We start from the raw sequence: 20,234 nt of genomic DNA, 5'->3' as shown, positions 1-20,234 counted from the left end.
AGCAACAGATTCTTAGGTAAAAAGAAATAGTTTTTCTTTTTTTTTTTGACATGTTTCAATATCTTTAGCAGGCCTGCAAGTGAGAAAGAACCAAAGCAACTGGACTACAGAAGAAACACAGGCAGGTGAAGTGGAAAGGTTAATGTCTTAATGCAAACAGCTGAAGTCATTGCTCCTCCTGTTTGTTCCCCAAAGGTTCAATAGGTAAGACTATTTGGTGGCTTTTTGTAAGGTGGCTTATCGTAAGGTGGCTTTTATAATGCACTGCTACAGAGACTTCTTTCCTAAGACTTTGGTATGGGTAACCTCCTAAACTATGTAGAAATGTATCATTATGAAAGAAATGTGAACATAGGTAATCCAAAGTTCAGTGCTCTTGCAGACTTCCCTGAGCCTCCATTCTTACTCCTTATTCTAAGTGCTAACTAAAGAGCATTATAAGATATTAACACAGAACACAAGTTTTATTTGAATTTGTAGGATAAATGATGCTTTCAACTAGGCATAATGTCCATACTTTTCACTCAGCTGCAGTAGTAAGCTGTGCAGAAATGTATCTCTCTTTATGTGAGAACAAATGTTCAACACAGTTCCAGGTGGAAGAACTGGTCTCTCCTTCCACAATACTGTGGCTAAGTCAGGAGCTGTAGAGCAACAAAATAACACTCTCTGTAGAAACAGGGATGAAGACGGTGGGTTCATTACAAGTTCATTACCTTGAATTCTGAAACTGAAAGCTATACCCTAGCTCAATAAATTTTTTATTTGTTAATGGTCAGGCTCTCACAATTCATTTTAAAGACTCATACTTTTTGTCTTGATGGACACACACTAGTAGGAAGCAGATAGACTCAAGTATCCAAACTAAGCAAAGAAGTGCCGTCCATTTGGAAGCATTTTTTCCCTTTGGCTTGTTTCAGAATATAGGGCAACAACACACTGGAGCACCTGAACCCAGCAGTGTCAAAAAGCTGCCTAGGAATAACAACAGTTGTGTCTGGTCTTAAAAAACCTTGTCCTTCTGAGCAGCTCTACACTGCTGCTATACATCATGGTGAGTTCAGCTTCTCTAAATCATTTGTCGCTTCTGAAAATGATACTCCAAAACCTAATCATGTTAAACAGCAGCAAGAGTGGTAGTGAAACACAGGTGCACCTTGCTGACAACAGAAGGATTTACAACTGTCCATCACAAGTAAACTACATTTCTTACCAGGCCACCAGCAAACATCTCACAAGAGATGTGTGTTCATCTGAAGTCTTCAATGCCAGGAAGAGGCAAGACTTCACCTTAGGACACTACTAAGTAACCTCACTTAGTAGTGAGGTACATGAGGTAATAAAATCAGTAATGAAGGCAGAGCACTTAAATAAATGAGACAAAGCCAACCCTCAAAAAATAAAGCAAAACGATATCTCAGCTGCAATGATTGGAGAAGGTACAGCCTGTGGCAATGCAAGTGATAGCTAGTGTGCTGCAACAGGCCAGTCACTAACAGGGAAAACCACCCCTCTGGAAAGTGATATGTGTAGAGGACTTAGTTGAAGGAAAAAGATCATCTTCACCTTTTTTGATTTTGTCTTGCCTTTTTTTTTTCCTTTAAATCCTAGAAACAAAAGTTTTCAGCACATAACACCAAAAAATACCAGTTTTCCAGAAAACACTGGTTGCTTAAGTGTTTGTGGAGAAGTGCAATATAGAGGAAGAGTTTAAACTGTGTTAATAGCTATCACAAATGCCCTGTGAAATCTACTTGCTATTTCATTGCCTTTCTTTAGTTTCAGAATTTATTATGATACAGTAGAAAATTATATTAGCTATACAGAGATTTGTGTGCCTGGAAATATTTCAATTCTGTGTAATAAATACATGGTGAGCTCAAGTTACATCTTGACATAAAATACTTCATACAAAGCATGGAAAAACATTTGAATGAATGATTTTAGTCTCCTCCATCAGGAATTCATGTTATGCTGCATTCTAAAATACTTGTGCTTTACATTGTTCCATGTGAAGAGGTGATGGAATGGCTCATCCTGAAGGATACCTCTATCCAAATGGACGACAAGAAGATGATCAGGATTCACTTTTATTTAGCAAGGATTCACTAAAGGAAAATCATGCTTGACCAACCTGATTGCCTCCTACAATGGGACAACTACCTGGACAGATGAGAGCAGTGGATATTTTCTACAGTGACTTCAGCAAGGATTTCAATACTCTCTGATGTGCTCAGAGGTAAGCTCAGGACATGGAAGATGGATGGATGGATGGATGGATGGATGGATGGATGGATGGATGGATGGATGGATGGATGGATGGATGGATGGATGGTGAAATGGAGGGAGATCTGGCTGAATGGCAGATCCCAGAGAGTTTTTAATCGGTGGCACAGGGTCTGTTTGGGAGCATGTCACTGGGGGTGTCCCCCAAGGTTCTATGCTGGGCCCAGTGATTCATAGCTTGTTCAGTTGGATGAAAGAGCAGATGCTTCCTCAGCAAGTTCACTGATGTTACAAAGTTCAGAGGAGTGGCCAACACTCCAGAGGGATGTGCAGCCCTTCAGAAGGATCTCGACAGACTGGAGGAATGGGAGGAGAAGAAACATCTGAAATTCAACAGAGGCAAGTTTAGGGTCCTGCACCTGGGGAGGAACAACCCCAGGCACCAGCACAGGCTGGGGGTGACCTCCTGGGAAGCAGCTCTGTGGAGAAGGACCTGGGGGTCCTGGTGGGCAACAAGCTGTCCATGAGCCAGCAGTGTGTCCTGGGGGCCAAGAAGGCCAATGGGACCCTGGGGTGCATTAGGGAGAGCATTGCCAGGAGGTCAAGGGAGGTGATCCTGTCCCTCTGCTTAGTCCTGGTGATGCACATCTGGAGTGCTGTGTCCAGTTCTGGGCTCCTCAGGACAAGAGAGACATGGAGCTCCTGGAGCAGGTTGTGTGGAGGGTGACAGAGATGAGAAGACTGGAGCATCTCTCTTAAAAGGAAAGGTTGAGCCTGTTCAGCTTGGAGAAGTGAAGATTGAGATGTGATCATACCATTGCATAGAAATATTTGAAGGGAGGGTATCAGAGGATGGATCCAGGCTCTTCTTAGTATTGAGCAATAGGACAAGATGCAATGGGCAGAAACTGATGCACAGGAAGTTCCACTTGAACATGAGCAAGAACTTTTCTACTGTGCAAGTAACTGTGCTCTGGAACAGGTTGTCCAGAGAAGTTGTGGAGTCTCTTTCTTTGGAGATATTCATAAGCCATATGGACACAATGCTGAGTAATGTACTCTAGGGGACCCTGCTGGAGCAGAGAGGTTAGACTAGGTACCTTCCAGTGATCCCTTCCAACCTTACCTATTCTGTGATTGTATCTTACAAAATATTCTCATTCAACAAATACTCCTTAATAGGATATACTGCAATTCCAACCTTGAATGTAAAAGGAAAAAAATACATACAAAGAAAAGTAAATTTTTCTGAGTGCTGCATCAAGATTATAGAAATATAGCAGAAAATAAACCCTCTGGCATTCCAGCTGGTCCTGGGAGACCAGAGGGGCTGGGTGCATCTGGGCTTCATTTCTCATTGTAAACAACCAGGCACTGTAAGTCTGGTCATGTTCAGTGGGATCCCAGGTGCAGAGATAGCAAGGGTTACACCAGAAACCCGGCCACATTAGTGGTTCCAGATTCACGAATAGTGTGGTTCATGAATTCAATGCTGGAAGTTTGGTCGAGCTCAAAAAGAACTTTCACAAACACAGATGAACCAATAGTGTGGTTTATAGAAACAATGGTGTTCTGGTTCCAGCCCAAATCAGCAGGAGGGGAGGAGGGGCATGGCCAAGAATCAGGTTATTTGGTACCACTTTATAACACTGCCTGTAGTGGGGAAAAGGGACTTTCTCACTTCCAGGGGGAAGGGCATCTGTTTTTGGAAGAACAAAAAGTATGGTGGTGTGGGGAACCTGTCACGCATTGTTCATTCTCCCAGTTCATGGTGAGCATTTTTTGCATGCAAATTATTCTCTTTTCTTTATAGTTTTGTTTTTACTATTGTTGCTGTGAGTGTTCATTATCATACCTTATCTCATTGCTGTTTCCAGCAAATTAGTCTTGTCTCAACCCAATTTTCACCTTTTGTACCTTCAATTCTCAACTCCATTCCTGGAGGGGTAAAAGGGAGGGGAAGCCAAGCAATCTGCATGTGGTTTGGAAGAGTCTGGGGGGGGGGAACAGAGTTGGGGAGTACCATTTCTAGACCACAACAAACAGGTTGTAGATTCCTGTGAGATTGCTGGGGATAAAGGCTGTAGACCTGGAAAACATAAGTGTATAGGGTATGTGCAAGTGTTCCAGGTGCTCCTGGATGCATGCTCTGATACAGCTGGAGGCAGATATCTTACTAAAGAGGTGTTCTTCTTGGGAAGAAGAGCCAGTCTATAGACTGGTCTGCATGGTAGGGGATTTCAAATGCCCATTTCCACTTTTCAGAGAACTGGGGGTGAGACAAAAGTATCCTGTTGCTTTTGTCTTAAATGGTGGGGGAGGGTAGACACTTAATATATAAATCAAGGACATTAAGAATTACAAATAGAAAAACTGTGGGGTTTAAGCAAAATTGAACAGAACCAGTAGTATCACTCCTTCTTCCATTGCTGATTGCAGTGATAATTGTCATCCAGCAATAAAAGTCATCCAGTCTCTGCCTGGTGATCTATCACTCCCATCAGGTGCCTATCATGCCCACATAATCCCTTCACTGAATATCTCCCATTATATCTCATGGCTTTAGGTCTCATTCCTACATTATTTGTGCCATGGCTGCAGTCACACCTTCAACTCAGTGCCTCCATCACACCTGTACATAATCAATTTTTTGGGGTATCCCTATAGGGCAATTCCTTATCCTGCTGCTGAACACCTTCCATTTCCATCCACCCAGATGTTATGTGCAGCTGATGGATCATTACACGTGATTTTACATAGCTGGCTATTATTAAAGTAAAGCAGTCAATACTTAAAGAACCACAGGGTGAAACAGTCTACTAAAAATTTCCACAGCAGTGAGTGACCATTTGAAAAGGGTGTCCCATCACTGATGCTCTCCATCCTTCTTCCAAGACACCTTGTATTTCATCTGTATTATGATGGACAGTGATCAGAGCCTTTTATCCATTTTCATGGGTCTGTTTTAACAGTTGTTGTAAATCATCATGTCATAACAACTGTAACATGTGACAGGACCTGGATAATTAAGGACACAATTCTAACAAAAATACAAGCATGTATATTCAAGTGATTAATTTTATCTCTGGCAATATTATCTACAAATACATGATCACAAAGGGTTCACACAGAAATACATTCTTTTCCAATATGTCCAAATATAGAATCAGAAGTTATCATGGATATCCATCAGGACTTTGAGCCATTGACCATGCAGAAGGTAGTGGTCAATGTCTCAGAGTCCTGATGGACATTAGAGACAAGTGGTGTCCCTCTGGGGTCCATACTGGGACCAGTGTTGTCCAATATCTTCATTAGTGATACAGATGAAGGGATTGTGTGCACTCTCACCAAATTTTCAGATCATACCCAGGTGAGTGATGTGGTTGACACACCTGAAGTCTTCCAGAGGAACCTGGACACACTGGAGAATTGGGCCCATGGGAATCTTGTGAGGTTTAACAATCCCAAGTGCAAGGTGCTCCACCTGGATCAGGACAATTATAGTGAATGAGAGGCTGGACATGACCCAGCCATGAGCACTCCCAGCCCAGAGAGCCAAACGTGTCCCAGGCTGCATCCAAAGCAGCGTGGGCAGGAGGGGAGGGAGGGGATTCTGCCCCTCTGCTCTGCTCTGGTGAGAGCCCACCTGGAGCCCTGCATCCAGCTCTGGGGTCCCAGCATAGGGAGGTCATGGAACTGCTGGAGTGAGTCCAGAGGAGGGGCACCAAGATGATCAGAGGGATGGAGCACCTCTCCTGTGGGGAAAGGCTGAGAAAATTGGGATGGTTGAGCCTGGAAAAGAGAAAGTAGGCTTCAAGCATCTGAAGAGAGACTACAAGAAAGATGGAGACTTTAGGCAAGACCATGTAGTGACAGGTCAAGAGCGAATGGCTCTAAGCTGAAGGAGGGGTAGGTTCAGATTAGGTATTAGGAAGAAGTTCTTTACTATAAAGGTGGTAAGGCACTGGAACAGGTTGCCCAGAAGCTGTGGATGCCCCATGCCTGAAATGTTCAAGGCCAGGCTGGATGCAGCTTTGAGCAATTGGTCTAGTGAAAGGTATCCCTGCCCACTGCAGCGGGGTTGGAACAGTCAATCTTTAATGTCCCTTCCAACCCAATCCACTGGGTGCAAATGCTTTGCACAAGACCATGCAGATGATGTCAGCTCTCCCCTCAATGATCACCCCTATAACCCCATTGCAGAGGGCCACTACACTCGGCAGGCATGATTTGCCCTTAATGAAGCCACACTGGCTGTCACTAACCACCTCCTTATTTTCCATATGCCTTACTATAATTTCCATGGCGATTTCACCAGGCACAGAGGTGAGACTGACTGGCCTGTAGTTCCACAGGTCTTTATTTCACAAGATCACAGAATCACAAAATGGCTAAGGTTGGAAGGAATCTCGGCAGGTCATTTGATCCAACCTCCCAGCTTAAGCAGGATTATTTTAGACTCCATGGCACAAGATTGCATCCAGATGGTTCTTGAGTATCTTCACTGAAGGAGACCCAATAACCTCTCTGGGCACACTGTTCCTCTTTGTGATCACCCACACAGCAAAGAAGTTCTTCCCATACTCAGGTGCAGCTTTTCTGCTTGCTGTATTGCTTGGCACCATGTAGAAGAGCCTATGTCCATCGTCTTGGCACCAACCCATTAGATATTTATAGACATTCCTGAGGTTCCCCTCTCAGTTGCCTCTTCTCAAAGCTGAACAGGCCCACCTCCTTCAGCTCTTCCTGGTGAGAGAGATGTTCCAGTCCCATTATCTTTGTTGCCCTCCACTGTACCTGCTCCGGGAGCTCCATGTCTCTCTTGTACTGAGAGGCTCAGATTGGGACACAGCACTCCAGATGTGCCTCCCCAGGGCTGAGGAAAGGGACAGGATTACCTCCCTCAATTGCTGAAATTCCCATTTTAAAAAGGGAATTTGTCTGAGGAATATAAATTGCTTCTCTAAGAGTCATGTTTTCCTTTGCCTCTTCTGTTGATGTTTCCTGACCAGTCCTGTGTAGAACACACTGTCAGTGTCACTGGATTCAGGATGTTGTTTGTTATGGAAAACGGACAGGTGAACTGGAACGCCTTTTAAAGGCGGGGTTGCTCCTTCAGCCGCGGTGCGCCCGGCGGCTCGACCACTCACGGACATGTACCGCATCGCTTCCGAGAGCAGCCTTCCTCCGCCCCGCAGGGGCAGCGGGCGGCTCCCGCCCCTCTGAGGGCGAGGGGAAGCGCCGCCCCTGCCGCTGCCGAGCGCACGGGGCCATGTCGGCTCCGCGGGCTGCGGCGCGGGAGCGCGGCCCGGGCCCGGGGCCGGAGCCGGGCGGCAGCACGCAGACATCGCACCGGCTGCTGGCCTACAGCGACGCGCTGCTGTCCATCATCGCCACCGTGATGGTGAGCGCCCGGCCGCGGGAGGCAGGGAGGGAGAAGCCTGGGGCAGCCGCGGCCGGTCCCGGCTTTCCGGGTGGCGCCTGTCCGGCCCGCCCGGCGCCCCCGCGGGGCCGCGGCCGCCGGTGCCGCCCGGCTCCGCGCCCGCCCCGCTGTCGCGATGTGTCGGGGCCGTCCCGGAGAGGCGTCGGCTGTGCCGGCCGTGGCGGGCCGGCCATGGCCAGGGAACGGCTGTGACTTCCAGAGCTGCTCCTGGCTACGCGATCCGCTGGTACCTGAAGGTTGTGTGGTTTTAGGGAAGTGCTCAACAAGAAAAAGAACGTCATGTGCTAATAAACATTTTGTTATTTCAGATTTTGCCGGTGGCTCACACAAAAATACATCCTGACCAGGTATCACGTGCCGTTTGTTGTTTCTTGTGTCCTCGCAAGTAGATGTAACATCCTCGTTTAGCACGTAACATCCTCGCCATAGATTATAATTAGTTACTTTTCTATGAGAGATGCATTGCCCGTTTGGCCAAAACATCTTTCAGAAAGGATCTGGTCTTCTTGGTAATAAACCATCACTGAGAGAAGCTTACATAGCACAATCTGAATGCTAAAGTCAGGTTCATAATAAATGTAATTTGAATAAACAAAGGTGGAAAAAGAAGACTACAGAAAAGAAATTAATTCTGAGAATACCCAGGAATTTTAGGAAACAATAATTTGAGAAAGTTTACAGGTTTTTTTCTTTTGTTTCTATTTATTTTTCTACTCTTAAATAGACATAAATCTTAGTTTAAGAAGCTCAGATAGATCTGTATTGCAGCAAATATACTATATGAGTCTGTTTAAGCCACTGTAGTCATATTTGGAAAATTTGCTGAGGTTAAGCCCTCTCCTTACTGCTTTTTAACAATGGTCACATGAAACTTCTTCAATGCTTCTACTACAGAAGTCAGTGCTGTGAAAGTAAAAGAGGCATATTGTGTCCAGTCCTCTGAAATGCTTTATTATAGTAACAGTGATGAGAGAATGCATAGATGAGTAACAAGGTGAATAGAGCATTGGGAAGCCCTTTTTTACAGATTGATGAGATGTGTTGATACATCAAATGCCACATTTCAGCCTATTTTACAAGTTCCTAATAAACTCTTTTCTCTGCAATGTACTAACGAGTTTGTTGAATGGGAACTGCATTCTTGGGAGGCATTTTCCAAAAATACATTACGTTGTTGTACATCTCTTTTTCAGATGTTGGTAATAATTTTGTAACATAACATTTATATTTTGTTTCCTTGGGTGTCACTTTCTGTTTCAGAAATTAGGTGAAAGTGTTCAGCAACTTCTTCTAGCAAAAATTGCAGTTTACTTGATGACCTTTTTAATAGTCACAGTGGCATGGGCAGCTCATGTAAGGTAGGAACATGGTGTTTAAATCTAAAGTTAAAAGCTAGAAAGTGCAGGAGATAACCATGTCTCTGATGTATTTCTGTCTTGCTGCCAGACTTCTGAATTGTCTTTTGTTGATTAATATTAGAAAACCATTGTAAAGAAATGCTACTCTTAGCAGTGAAAAGCTACTCTTACACCACTGTCATAGTCATACAGAGTAAAGCAAGCATTATGTATCTTTTAGAGTTACTTTTCTTCTTACCTTGAAGGCTAGATGGAATTAGACTTCTAATTCTGCTGAAAAAAAACATGAATTTGTAACTTGCATGCTCCACAACAAAGGAACTGATATAGTACAGCTGGCCTAAAACTCATCTCTGTCCTCAGCAGTAGTTGTCGCCAAGTCAATTGTAATGTTGTAGATTCTGTACTTCATAGAGCTGTGGACACTCCCACCTGCCATGTCTTGGTGGTTAAAAAGAAATTGGCATGCAGGCATCATGCTGGAACCAGGGCAGTTTTTGATTGCATTTTGAAATTTACAAATGTTGCTATGCAAGTGGATTGGCTGCATTCCAATAAAGGCGTGCAACCTGTAATTCAGTATTTGAAGCTGATATCCCACATCCATTCCTTTACTCCAGTGCTTCTCTTTGCTTGTATAAGTAAATGCCAAGGTACAATCTCAGGGTTTCGTGGAGGGTGATGGGTCCTGTTCATTCTAAGTGATAGTTTTGTGAATGAGGAGTTTCATTAACAAAATCTGGGGACACTTGCAAGGAAAGCTTTTTCTTTGTGTGCTGTCTCTTCAGGAGAAATTATTCTAAGCCTTAAAATTTTGAAAATACTCTGCCATTCAAATAGAAACCAGGTTCTTAATAACTGCTCCATGATTGAACTTCATTTTATCTCACTTTTAAGATTTTTCTAACAAATTACTTTCATATTTGAGCCTCATGAGTTTTGGTGGGGCACCTGGAATACTTGTATTAATTCTGTGGCAAAGGAAATTGGGTTCCCCCATACTATCATAAATGTACAATTTATATGTAGTGCTGTAAAATATATTTTGTGAGTTGGCATGTTCATGATAACCTTACTCGGCCTTGCCTTGACAGGTTGTTTCAGGTGATAGAACATATAGATGATGTCCTGGCTCTTCTAAATCTGGTGAGTGTTGTCATACAAGCTGGATGGTTAACAAGCAGATACAGGTCACTTTAATGTGTCTGTGAATATCCAAAAGTTTCTACATTAAATAGCATAACTCTTACATATTTCCAGGAAAATACAAAGATCTTTACTTTTGCTGTGACTGATTGATAACTTGCTTTTAACTTGCAAATGTTTTACTGTAAACCAAAAGAAGCTCTGCAGCAGGTTAGTCTGAAGTTCATCTGGGGGAACTGTGTATTCTGCAATGTTGTTTCAAACTCTGTTCTCTGAAAGTATGCAACCACACAGTTATTCTAATTTTGTTAATAAAAGCACTGTTGGAGCTCCATGAGATAAAACTAGAGGAAATTATTATAGAAGAATAGCCTAAGGCATCTAATTCTTACCTAATGTAGCTTTCAAAGCAATGTGTTTCTTTATGCTTTTGTTTGTTGGGTTGGGTTTTTTGATTTTGCTTTTTTAGATGTGAAATATTTACAATCAGCTATTAACGTTCTTGACAAATCAGAAACAACTGTTTAGAAAGTGTGGTATATTTAGCATTTAGAAAGAAATCTCTTAAAAACCATAGCAAAACTTTTACCTAGGGTATTGGTAACACAGAAAGCTGTAGTGTTTTCTACAATAAGCTTGTACAATTTGCATAGGGAACATGGAAGATGTGTACAAAACCAGCCATTTGCTGTCAAAACTCAGCAACTTCAGAAATATGGGTATTTTTCATTATGCAGCACAAGTATTTGATCTCCTTGCAAAATACAAAGCAAGCAATGCCCTCATTGAAGATGTGTCCAGAAAACAAATAGTGTTTCAAAATGCTTTTTTTCTGTTTTAGGCTTGTATGATGATCATAACCTTCTTGCCATATACAGTAAGTAATTTTCTAAAATCTGAAATTTTTTTAAATTACATTGTTTGTTTCTTCATTTATTTGGAAAGACTTTACCAAAGTATTCAGAAACGCAGGAAAGTGTTGTTATAGTATAAACCCTGAATCCATTATTGTAGTTAACTGTTGCTTCTTTAAAATTCATGAAGCTATTTTATAACCTTCAAATACTTCATGTTCTAGACATGGCAGAAAATGGGTATTCTAGCAACAAAACTTACAGTTATGGGAAGTCATAGTATCAGAGAATAGTTCAGTCTGGGAGGGGCTATTAAAGGTCCTATAGTCCAACCCCTGCAAAGATCAGGAACATCTTCAACTAGATGAAGTTTCTCAAAGCCCCATCCAACCTCACCTTGTACGTCTCCAAGGATTGGGCAACTGTGCCAATGTTTTACCACCTTCATGGTAAAAAATTTCCCATGATTTCTTTTAAGAAAGCAACTGTATTGAAGAAGGTTGAGATTATCTGATAAGAATTTTGGTAAGATAAATAAAACTGTTTTTCAAACTCCTCCTTATATGGCAGGACATTTTCCTTTTGTAATTTAGACCAAGTTTGTGGTATCACTTCTGATTTGCTCTGCAAGGTTGATTCTGGCAGCTGAGGGTTTATGTTTAAAATCTGCAAAATTTTTGGTCATATGACCTTAAAAGAATATTTGCAAATGAATACTATATTAACAGAACAAAACAGTTGATTAAAATGCATCTTGACAGTTGTATATGTAAGTAGGACAGGCACCTGTTTCTATGTGGATATGTATGTCTTACATGTAGTCTGCAAAAAATTAGGCTGTGGTCAGTAAGACGATCTTTATCAGCAAGAGAACATACTTTTCATTTTGCCTTGAAGCTGGAATTATTTTTAGAAAGCTGTCCATGTTACCTTAACACTACACCCTGCTTTTCTTCTTCTCCTTTTTTTAAAATTTTTTTTTCCTTTTTCATCCTCCCCTAAAGAAGCTGCAGAAATTAATACAACAGGGAGCCACGGAGGTAGACAAAATAAAAGATTCAAAAAGGTATCCTAATATCAAGAATTTTCACAGCTATGACATCATGTCAACTAAAACCAGTTAAGCTTTATGCTCAGGTACAAGCCACTCTGGAGGCACTTTATTATGGAGGCACAGTGCCAGAATGGCTAAGGTTTAGCACTGTCAATGCCAGAGCAAAACCATCTCTCCAGATGCCTTTGGTTGGGATGCCTGCATGTATTTGTGGCTAGAAATAGCATTTAGTGGAATTATGATGAAATGCAAATTATTATGTAGATTTATTAATGTTTTCAATATTGAATGAAGAGTGCTTCTATTTCTCTACTGTTATTCCTACATTGCTTCTTAATTAAATATATGATCTTGTTGATTTTTTTCCAGTTTTCCTTAATGGCCTCCTTTCCAGGGGTACCTTTTGGCATCTTCCTCTTCAGCGTTTGTGCTGTTGTCATTGGCCTTATACAGGTATTGGAGCTATCCATTAGCATTTTCACTTTTACATAGACTTTCTTGTGTAGAACTGAAATTAAGCTTCTTATTGAGTGGCATAAATTGCTAAATATGTTATTTGTATAGCATTCTTTTTCAAAGTTATGCCCATTATGATAATACAGTACCTGTATGTAAAAAAAAGTTCACTGTCCCGGGAAGCTGTTTTATGCAACTAAATCAGCTGATCTCAGTGTTCACAGAATTCCTTTCCCACTCTTTGCCTTGGGGAAAGAACAGTTGAGTTTTCCATGCAGCAGTGGGTGAGGGAACACAGGTTTTCAGTCTGAAGTCCAGAAGCATTCTTCCTCCTGGTGCAGTGCTTTGTTGCTTTCAGTTCCTCCTTACAGAGGTCTTCATTCCCCTTCATCAAGGATCAAAGGTCATGACAGACTCTGCAGAGGAGAGTCTGTCATGACACATAAATCTTTGAGTGTCTTGTTAAATCTCACATAAATCTTTGAGTGTCTTGTTAAATCTCAGAGTTTCTAGGACCAACTTTCCATATGGGAGTGAAGAATAAGCTTGCAAGTGTTTCGGAATGTGTTGATTTATAGTTCTATGTCTTATGTTTGAAATCCTTCATATATTTATATGCAATAGTAATAAGTTCAGTAATGCTCTTTTCCTTGCAGGCTGTGATAGTAGCATATGGATTCTATCACCCACACTTACTGAATCAACAGATACAGGAATCTGAAAATCAGAATTTCTATAAACGTCATATCTTAAAGATTATCCTGAGAGGACCAATTTTATGCTTTTTAGCAGCCATCTTTTCTTTTTTCTTTATTCCTTTGGTAAGTTCTCTCGGTTAACAGAAAACTTTGATGCAGCAGTTTGTATTAGCTGTCTTTAGGACTGTGTATGAAAATAGCGATGTCTGTTAATTATGCACACTTTCTCCATTGCTAGTTCTAGTATAGTAAAGCCTCGATCTTGGCCTTATTATCGAGCAATGCAAAGATGGTCCAGGAGCCCCGTCCCTCTGGGAGACAGAGAGCCCAAATGCCCAGGCAGCTCGCAGCCGCGGCTACCCTTAGCAAGCTCAGAGATTGTCAACTCTTTAGTGATTATCAGCTCTCTTAGGATCTCAGCTCTTTGCTTGCTTGCTAGGGTGCCCTTGGCTGAGGCTTGAAGCAGATGTGAGAGAGGAGAAGGGGAAGCCCTGGTGTTCCACAGTGATGGTTTACTGGGGAGTCTGTGAAGGGTCCAGCGACAGCTCTTCTTCTATCGAATGGGCTAAAACAGCCCCTTTTAATAGGGTAAAGGGGGATCCAAACTCGTCCAATAGTAGGGTTAGGGAAAAGTGGGGTTACAGAGATAAGCTTTGGGGCGGGGGGTCAGAGACAGGAACTTATTTTGCTGTCTCATCATGCCTCAGCAGTTCCTACTGTTAAGCCTCAATCCTCCATGGAGCTTTCCCAAGCTCTATGGAGTCTGCTACATTCTAGGGTGTTGTTTTTTGCATTGAATGTATTTAATCACATATATCACTGTAACTTGATCCATGAGTTTGTATAGTGTAGAAAGAATATTCTGCTAAATTATTACTTGCTGTGCCTGCTTTTTTGTTTGTTTCTAGCAGGTCTTCCAAACTCTATGTTAGTATCTTGTGCACCAGAAGTAGTTGAGGAAGCTTATGTGAAATGAAGACCACATTGCACAAGCTGAAGAAAAGTGAATGCAATTGCTGCACTAACTTAGGGTGTAAGAGCAAACAGAGAAGGGAGACCAGTTAGGCCACCTGCCTCTCAAGGACTGCTTTTACGTGGTCTTTTTCTCTTCCATCTTTAGTTGTCAGTCAGTGAGTTGTTCCAACTTATTAATATAGCTTTAACTCTTTTCTGGAACCCCTACTCAGAACTGAAATCTAGTTTTTGAATGTATGCTGAACTTCCATTGCTCTTGTTCTTTAGGAAAAGATGGATTTTGAGAAAGATTCCACAGGAATTGGCAGTATTTAAATAATCCACAAGTTTGTGAGAAATCAGGTTGCTCTTGGTGAAAGGGGTAGTTATAAGTCCAAACATGAAAAGGCCTAGTTTTGTCTGAAAATATGTTTTCCTCTTCTTCCTCACTCTGTTCACTGTAGTTTGGTTGTTTGTTTTTAATATTAACAATGGTGAAATTACTCTCCAAGTTGCTCCAAGTTGCTTCTTGCTTAGACCTGTGCAAAACATGTGAACCACTTAGGACACACCAACGTGTTTTTGTGACGCAAATAGTAAAATCTTAGAGTGTCATGAATTTGAAGAACCATAAGGATTATGTGCAACAATTCTTCAACTTCCAAAGTAGTTATTCCTGCACTTTTTGTCAGCAGAATTATTTCCCTACTTGTTTTAGTTTGCTTCATTACTGGTACTAAATTAGCTAGGAAAAAGCAGTATTTCGTTCCACATGCATTATTCAGGAAGTGAATGAGCATTTCAACTGAGCCTTTTTCTTTTTGAAAGTCAAGATTTCTTTTTCTCAGTGTCATTAGTTCTAAGATTGAGAGTTATAGTTTCATACTAAATCTGGAAGGCAAATTATATTTTTGATAACTATAAACTGTTCGTTTTCTTCTCCAACAGTCTTATGTACTTCTTGGACTTGTAATAATTTTTCCGCATCTCAGTCGATTAGTTACATGGTGTAAAAACAAAATTCTTGGTAAGTAACAAAATTCCTAGACATATGTTCAGATTAGGTTGTCAACATGTTATGCAGACAGCCCAGAATGAAGTAATTTCAGTTCTGCTTTCATTTTCAGTCTCAGAACATAGTGATTTTAGGGTTTATTGATGTGCTTCTAAACAGTGTCCCCCTTGTTCCCTAATTTCCCCTCATTCCCCTGTGATGAGATTTGTGTAAGGCACAACACATTGTAAGATCATTTTTCCAGTGCAAAACCTTTCTTTTTTGTCCTGATAGTGCTAGTGCATGCGGACACACGTAGGTATATGAATGACACCAGCAGGCCCTCCATCCCTTTTCCCTCCTCAAGAGGGAGCATGGAGATGGAAGAACATAAGGAAGCAAGCTCTGTGCCTTTACCACTTCCTTCCCCGCAATGCTGAATAGTCACACATTTTCAAACAGGCAAGCACCGCACCTGTAAATCAAACTTTCTCACAATAGTAACTGTTCAGGGTATTACTAATTACTCATTAATCTAACTGCTATAATCTAAAGATGTGCCTTCACACATGTCTCAAGTTAGCCTAAACCCATGCTTCCTTCCCTCATGTGCTTTCTGCCCTCCTTGTGTCAGGGGTAACAAGTGCACAACCATAGCAACCTGAGCTGCTCTTAAATCCTGCTGAGAAAGAGGTTGGCATTGCTAAAATCAAAGGCGCAGGGGATATCATGCGACCTACTTAGCTGAAAGGTGCAGTGTCCCTCTGAGAGGGACCACAAAACCACTGAAGAGATAATGTCTTTGGTACTGTTACTCCCAAGCTGGGGCAGAAGAATAACACCTTTGTACTTCTACTGCTGCTGTTCAGACTAGTACAAGTCTGTCTGTTTCCAGTGCAAATGTGACTATACTCTTCACTCCCCCATGTGGCAGCAATAACAGGGAGGCAGAAATGTTCTAAAAGGATGAAGCCAGAGACTCAGAGCCTAGAATAAACAGATACAAATATTGTCCATGCTTATTGTGATGGGGCCAGTGTGGTTTTCAGTCAGGTCACGTATCTACCTCACCCTATCAGATGGCTGAAATACTGCTTTACTGAATTTCTTGTGATTACACCTGCTTGCATTCCTGTGAAACCTTAACCTTATATATATATACCTGAAGCAGTGTGTTTTCGCTAGCTAGGCACTTCTGAGTTCACTCTTTAGAGATGTGTTAAACATTTCCTATAAAAACTACACCTTGAATTATTTTAAATGAGTTCAATATCCTTGTTCAGCCCCCATGGTTTTTTTCAAAACAGGTTTTTACTACCATGTAGTCTAAGTTCTCCAGGCTGTCATAGCAGCCCTAGAGCTATTAGGGCTTCCTGAAGTACAGCATCTGATTTGTTTTGTTCAGTTACAGCTTTAAGTCATTATTAATGGTTTGCCATACAGTTTAAAGGAAAGAGCTTTTTTGTTGTTGTTGTTCCTGAAGCACTTGTCTTGAAAGAAACATAAATTTCAGGGAGAGGCACATATGCCAAAAAAAGTAGAGTGACTGACATCCTTTTGTCAGTAGAGTGACTGGCATCCTTTTGTCTAAAGAAAAGTTTAGGCAGATAGGGAAAAAAGGTAGGTTGTTGAACTACCTTATTTTATACTTCTTTTCATGATTAAGCCTCTGGATTTGTTTCCAGGTCAGAGAGGTGAAGAGGAAGAACCTCATAGCTTAGAAACCTTCACTTTTTACCTCAGTGAGCCTCTGAGTAAGGAACGAGTAGAAGCATTCAGTGATGGAGTCTATGCCATTGTAGCAACCCTGCTCATTTTGGATATATGGTAAGGCTTTGTGCTGGTTCTTACACTTTGTCTTGTTAAACACATAAACTTCTGTTGGTGTGTAACATTTAAGGAAATAAAATTAATCAAACATTGTGTTTGACCTCCAAAATCTGCAGTGGTTACTTTAAAGTATGATTTTCTGGAAGGACACAGAGCACAAACCAAAGATACTTTTAACACCCACATTCCAGCAGTAATGATCATCAGTGTGCCTAATACATGTTGGGATGTAGAGTCTTGAAGAACAAAGCTTCCTTTTTTTGCTTAGTTATGTTTTCAGATGAAAGCTTTTTGTCAATAAAAGCTGTTTAGTCTCTGTATAAACTTTATTAACCCAAAGGAATACCAACCTGCATTCAGTTTTCCTTATATATATTATTTCTTTGCAGAGCTATTATTTGAAACACTGTTTCTAAATTACTAGAGAAGTACAGGGTGGATTCCTGTTGTTCACTACTTTCTCAAAGTAAAGCAGCATAATTCAGTCTTGTTCCAGATGTGTTTTTATAACAGGAATATGCAAAGTAAATTAATTTTTTCTCTCCACAGTGAAGACAATGTTCCTGACCCCAGAGAAGTTGAGAAGAAGTTCCATGGCAGTCTTCTTGAAGCTTTAAGTGAATATGGGCCAAACTACCTTGCTTACTTTGGCTCATTTGTTACAATTGGTCTCCTGTGGTTTGTCCATCACTCTCTTTTCCTTTATGTAACAAAAGCTACCCGGTTAATGGGACTGCTCAACATACTTTCATTGGCTTTCATTGGTGGGCTTCCACTAGCTTACCAGCTGACCAGTGAATTTGCAGAAAAGTCTCATAATGAAATAGAAGCCATTCAGGTCAGCTGTGTGATCACTTTCTTTGCCAGCATATTTCAGTTTGCAATATGGACTACAGCCCTTCTCAATGAAGAGGAAACTTTGCATGCCTTTGCTAGATATGGTGGCAAGGAACATGCCTTCATGTTTGCCAAGCTGGCTCTTTACCCTTGTGTAAGCCTGGGGGCCTTCTTTCTAACTTGCTTGTTAAGTGAATTTAGCACTGCAATTTTCCATCTTATGCAGATTGTAATCCCGTTTGCTTTTCTTGCCTTGCGCATTTTTGTTAGAATTTCTTTAACTGCCATAAAGTCTGTGATGTCTCTCTCCAGACACAAGGTTGTATTGTTAGAAGAAGAGGAGGCATGTTTGTCTCCAAATGAAACACTGTCCTAAATTTCTGCACAGTGCATGTGAAGTTAAGAGATCAACTTCAGCTCCTCTGACTCGCATTATATTCGTGTGTGGATTATATTGATGTAAACCAAAGTCTGTATTGACCATAACTGGGGCATATTTATGTTTAAGCTGCCATGCTCAAGACCCTTTCTCCAAAATCTGCTATTGAAAATACTGGATTAAGAGGGGATGCAAAGAAAAGCATGTTGCCCTTCTTCTGATATTGCCTTATAGAAAAAAATGCTGCTTGACATGTAGCTGCAGCAATGATCAATTAAGAAGTGCGCAGATACCCAGGAAAATGGCAGCCAAACACAGAAGTTGGTTTAGTTTCTATGTAAGAGAATGTGAGGCATGGAAAACACAGAGACATCTGGATTTCTGGATGGTACATCATAGTAGAACATGTGTGCATACAAGTTACTGGTTTCTTTTTTTTTTTTTTCCAATGTTAAATTTTTTAACATGGTTTTTTTCAATGGTCTGTCCTGTCACAAACAGGGGATAGCAGTTAGAAATCTAACTGTTTGAGTGGCTCTGTGTGAGTTTAGATGGGAGTTGCAATTGTGATAGCAGTCTTCCAAGCCATCTGAACACAAGTTCTTTGGCCACATCTATTCTTTTTTTAAAAGTGTGTAACAAATGAGGATTCATGTGGCTTTGCATCCAAGTTTCAACTAGCTTTGACATTTTCTGAGGGAAAAGAGCTCTGTGATTAGACGTAATTTTTTTTTCTGTTCTGCAGAAGCTTCTTGTCTGAAGTGTTTTAATTTCTCAGGCTTTTTGTGTCTGTTTTTTGTCTGGCAATGGAACATCCTTCTGTTATTCAGAAGGCATGGTGTCATATTCAAAGAGAATATGAGACTGCAATGTGTGAGAGTTCCACATCAGGTAAAGGAGTTAAGCTTTCTCCTGAGTTGTGGACAACTAAGCGGTCCCACAGATTTCTGAGTCTCAGGAAGACAGCAGAAGAAACTAACCCCTGGAAGTTTCTGTCCATGATAATGTTGATTTTTTTTTTTTTTTACACTTACATGCAGCTGAATAAGTATTGTGCTTTTCAAATCATCTAAACTCTGGCTGCCCTAGAAGCCATTACATTTCCTTCTGGCAGAGTGATTAATTTATATTTTGAATTATCTTAGTGCCTGACAACTTTAATGCCATAATTAAAGGCATTTGGGGAATTTTGTTGTTCATCATGAAAAAAAAAGTGGCAAAATATGCCTGAAGAAATTACAGGTGAAAAACAAATATCTCGTTTCAGTTGAGATCAGTCTTGAAAGCACTTGTGCTTTTGTTTTGAAGCACCTTGATACCGAATATGTCATTGTGAATATTACATACTTCTCATGAAGAGTACATTCAGCTATTCAAGGGGATTAATACCTAGTTGTGGTTAAATTACTTCCATTGTGTTGTGTATAGCACTTTTTCTGATACTTAATAAAAGCACTTTTGGTTCTGTATGGTTTTGTTTCTAATGTGCAGCAGACACATAGTAAGTAGTGAATATGTGTATTTGTAATAAATTGCAATCAGTGAAGAAACAAAACTTCAAGCCATTTATTTCTTCTCTGTAGGTGAACTTTAAGGCCGATGTCTGTAACTAAAATTACGTTAGGTGGGTTTTTCCTACAAGGTCACTAAGGTCCCTTCCAACCTCAGCAATTTTGTGATTTTTTTTACAAAATACCAAAATGTTTTTAATGTGATGTAAAGAAATGTTGATTCTACTTCTCGTGGTACCTGAAGAGAATGAAACCCAAAAGCTAGCCAAGGAGTTTCATTTCAGTGTTTATAAGGATGCTTTGTATAAAGCCCTGTATAAATATTACTAGGCACTGTACTGGCTCAATAATGCTGCTTTTTTTTTTTTTTTTGGTGTGTGTGTGTGTGTGTGTGTGTGTGTGTGTGTATGCGTCATTTTGGTTGGTTTGGTTTTTCTGGGTTGGTTTGTTTCTGATTTTTTTGTTTACCCCACTTACAAATAAGTAATTTG

At 40.9% G+C, this 20,234-nt stretch overlaps 1 protein-coding gene across 1 annotated transcript; it reads left to right on the top strand.

Annotated features, from left to right (window-relative positions):
* The first annotated feature begins 7,460 nt into the window (after positions 1 to 7,460).
* On the top strand, positions 7,461 to 19,701 carry TMEM175 (transmembrane protein 175). Its single transcript, XM_036403540.2, has 10 exons — positions 7,461 to 7,633; positions 7,981 to 8,019; positions 8,933 to 9,030; positions 10,125 to 10,176; positions 11,018 to 11,053; positions 12,454 to 12,537; positions 13,197 to 13,361; positions 15,141 to 15,219; positions 16,872 to 17,013; positions 17,566 to 19,701. Exons 1-10 carry the CDS (start codon positions 7,502 to 7,504, stop codon positions 18,227 to 18,229), a joined length of 1,491 nt encoding a protein of 496 aa, XP_036259433.1. The 5' UTR covers positions 7,461 to 7,501; the 3' UTR covers positions 18,230 to 19,701.
* Positions 19,702 to 20,234: the final 533 nt, after the last annotated feature.

The sequence above is a fragment of the Molothrus ater genome, chromosome Z (genome assembly GCF_012460135.2).
Source record: "Molothrus ater isolate BHLD 08-10-18 breed brown headed cowbird chromosome Z, BPBGC_Mater_1.1, whole genome shotgun sequence".
Taxonomy (NCBI): domain Eukaryota; kingdom Metazoa; phylum Chordata; class Aves; order Passeriformes; family Icteridae; genus Molothrus; species Molothrus ater.
This window is presented reverse-complemented; position numbering and strand designations above follow the sequence as displayed.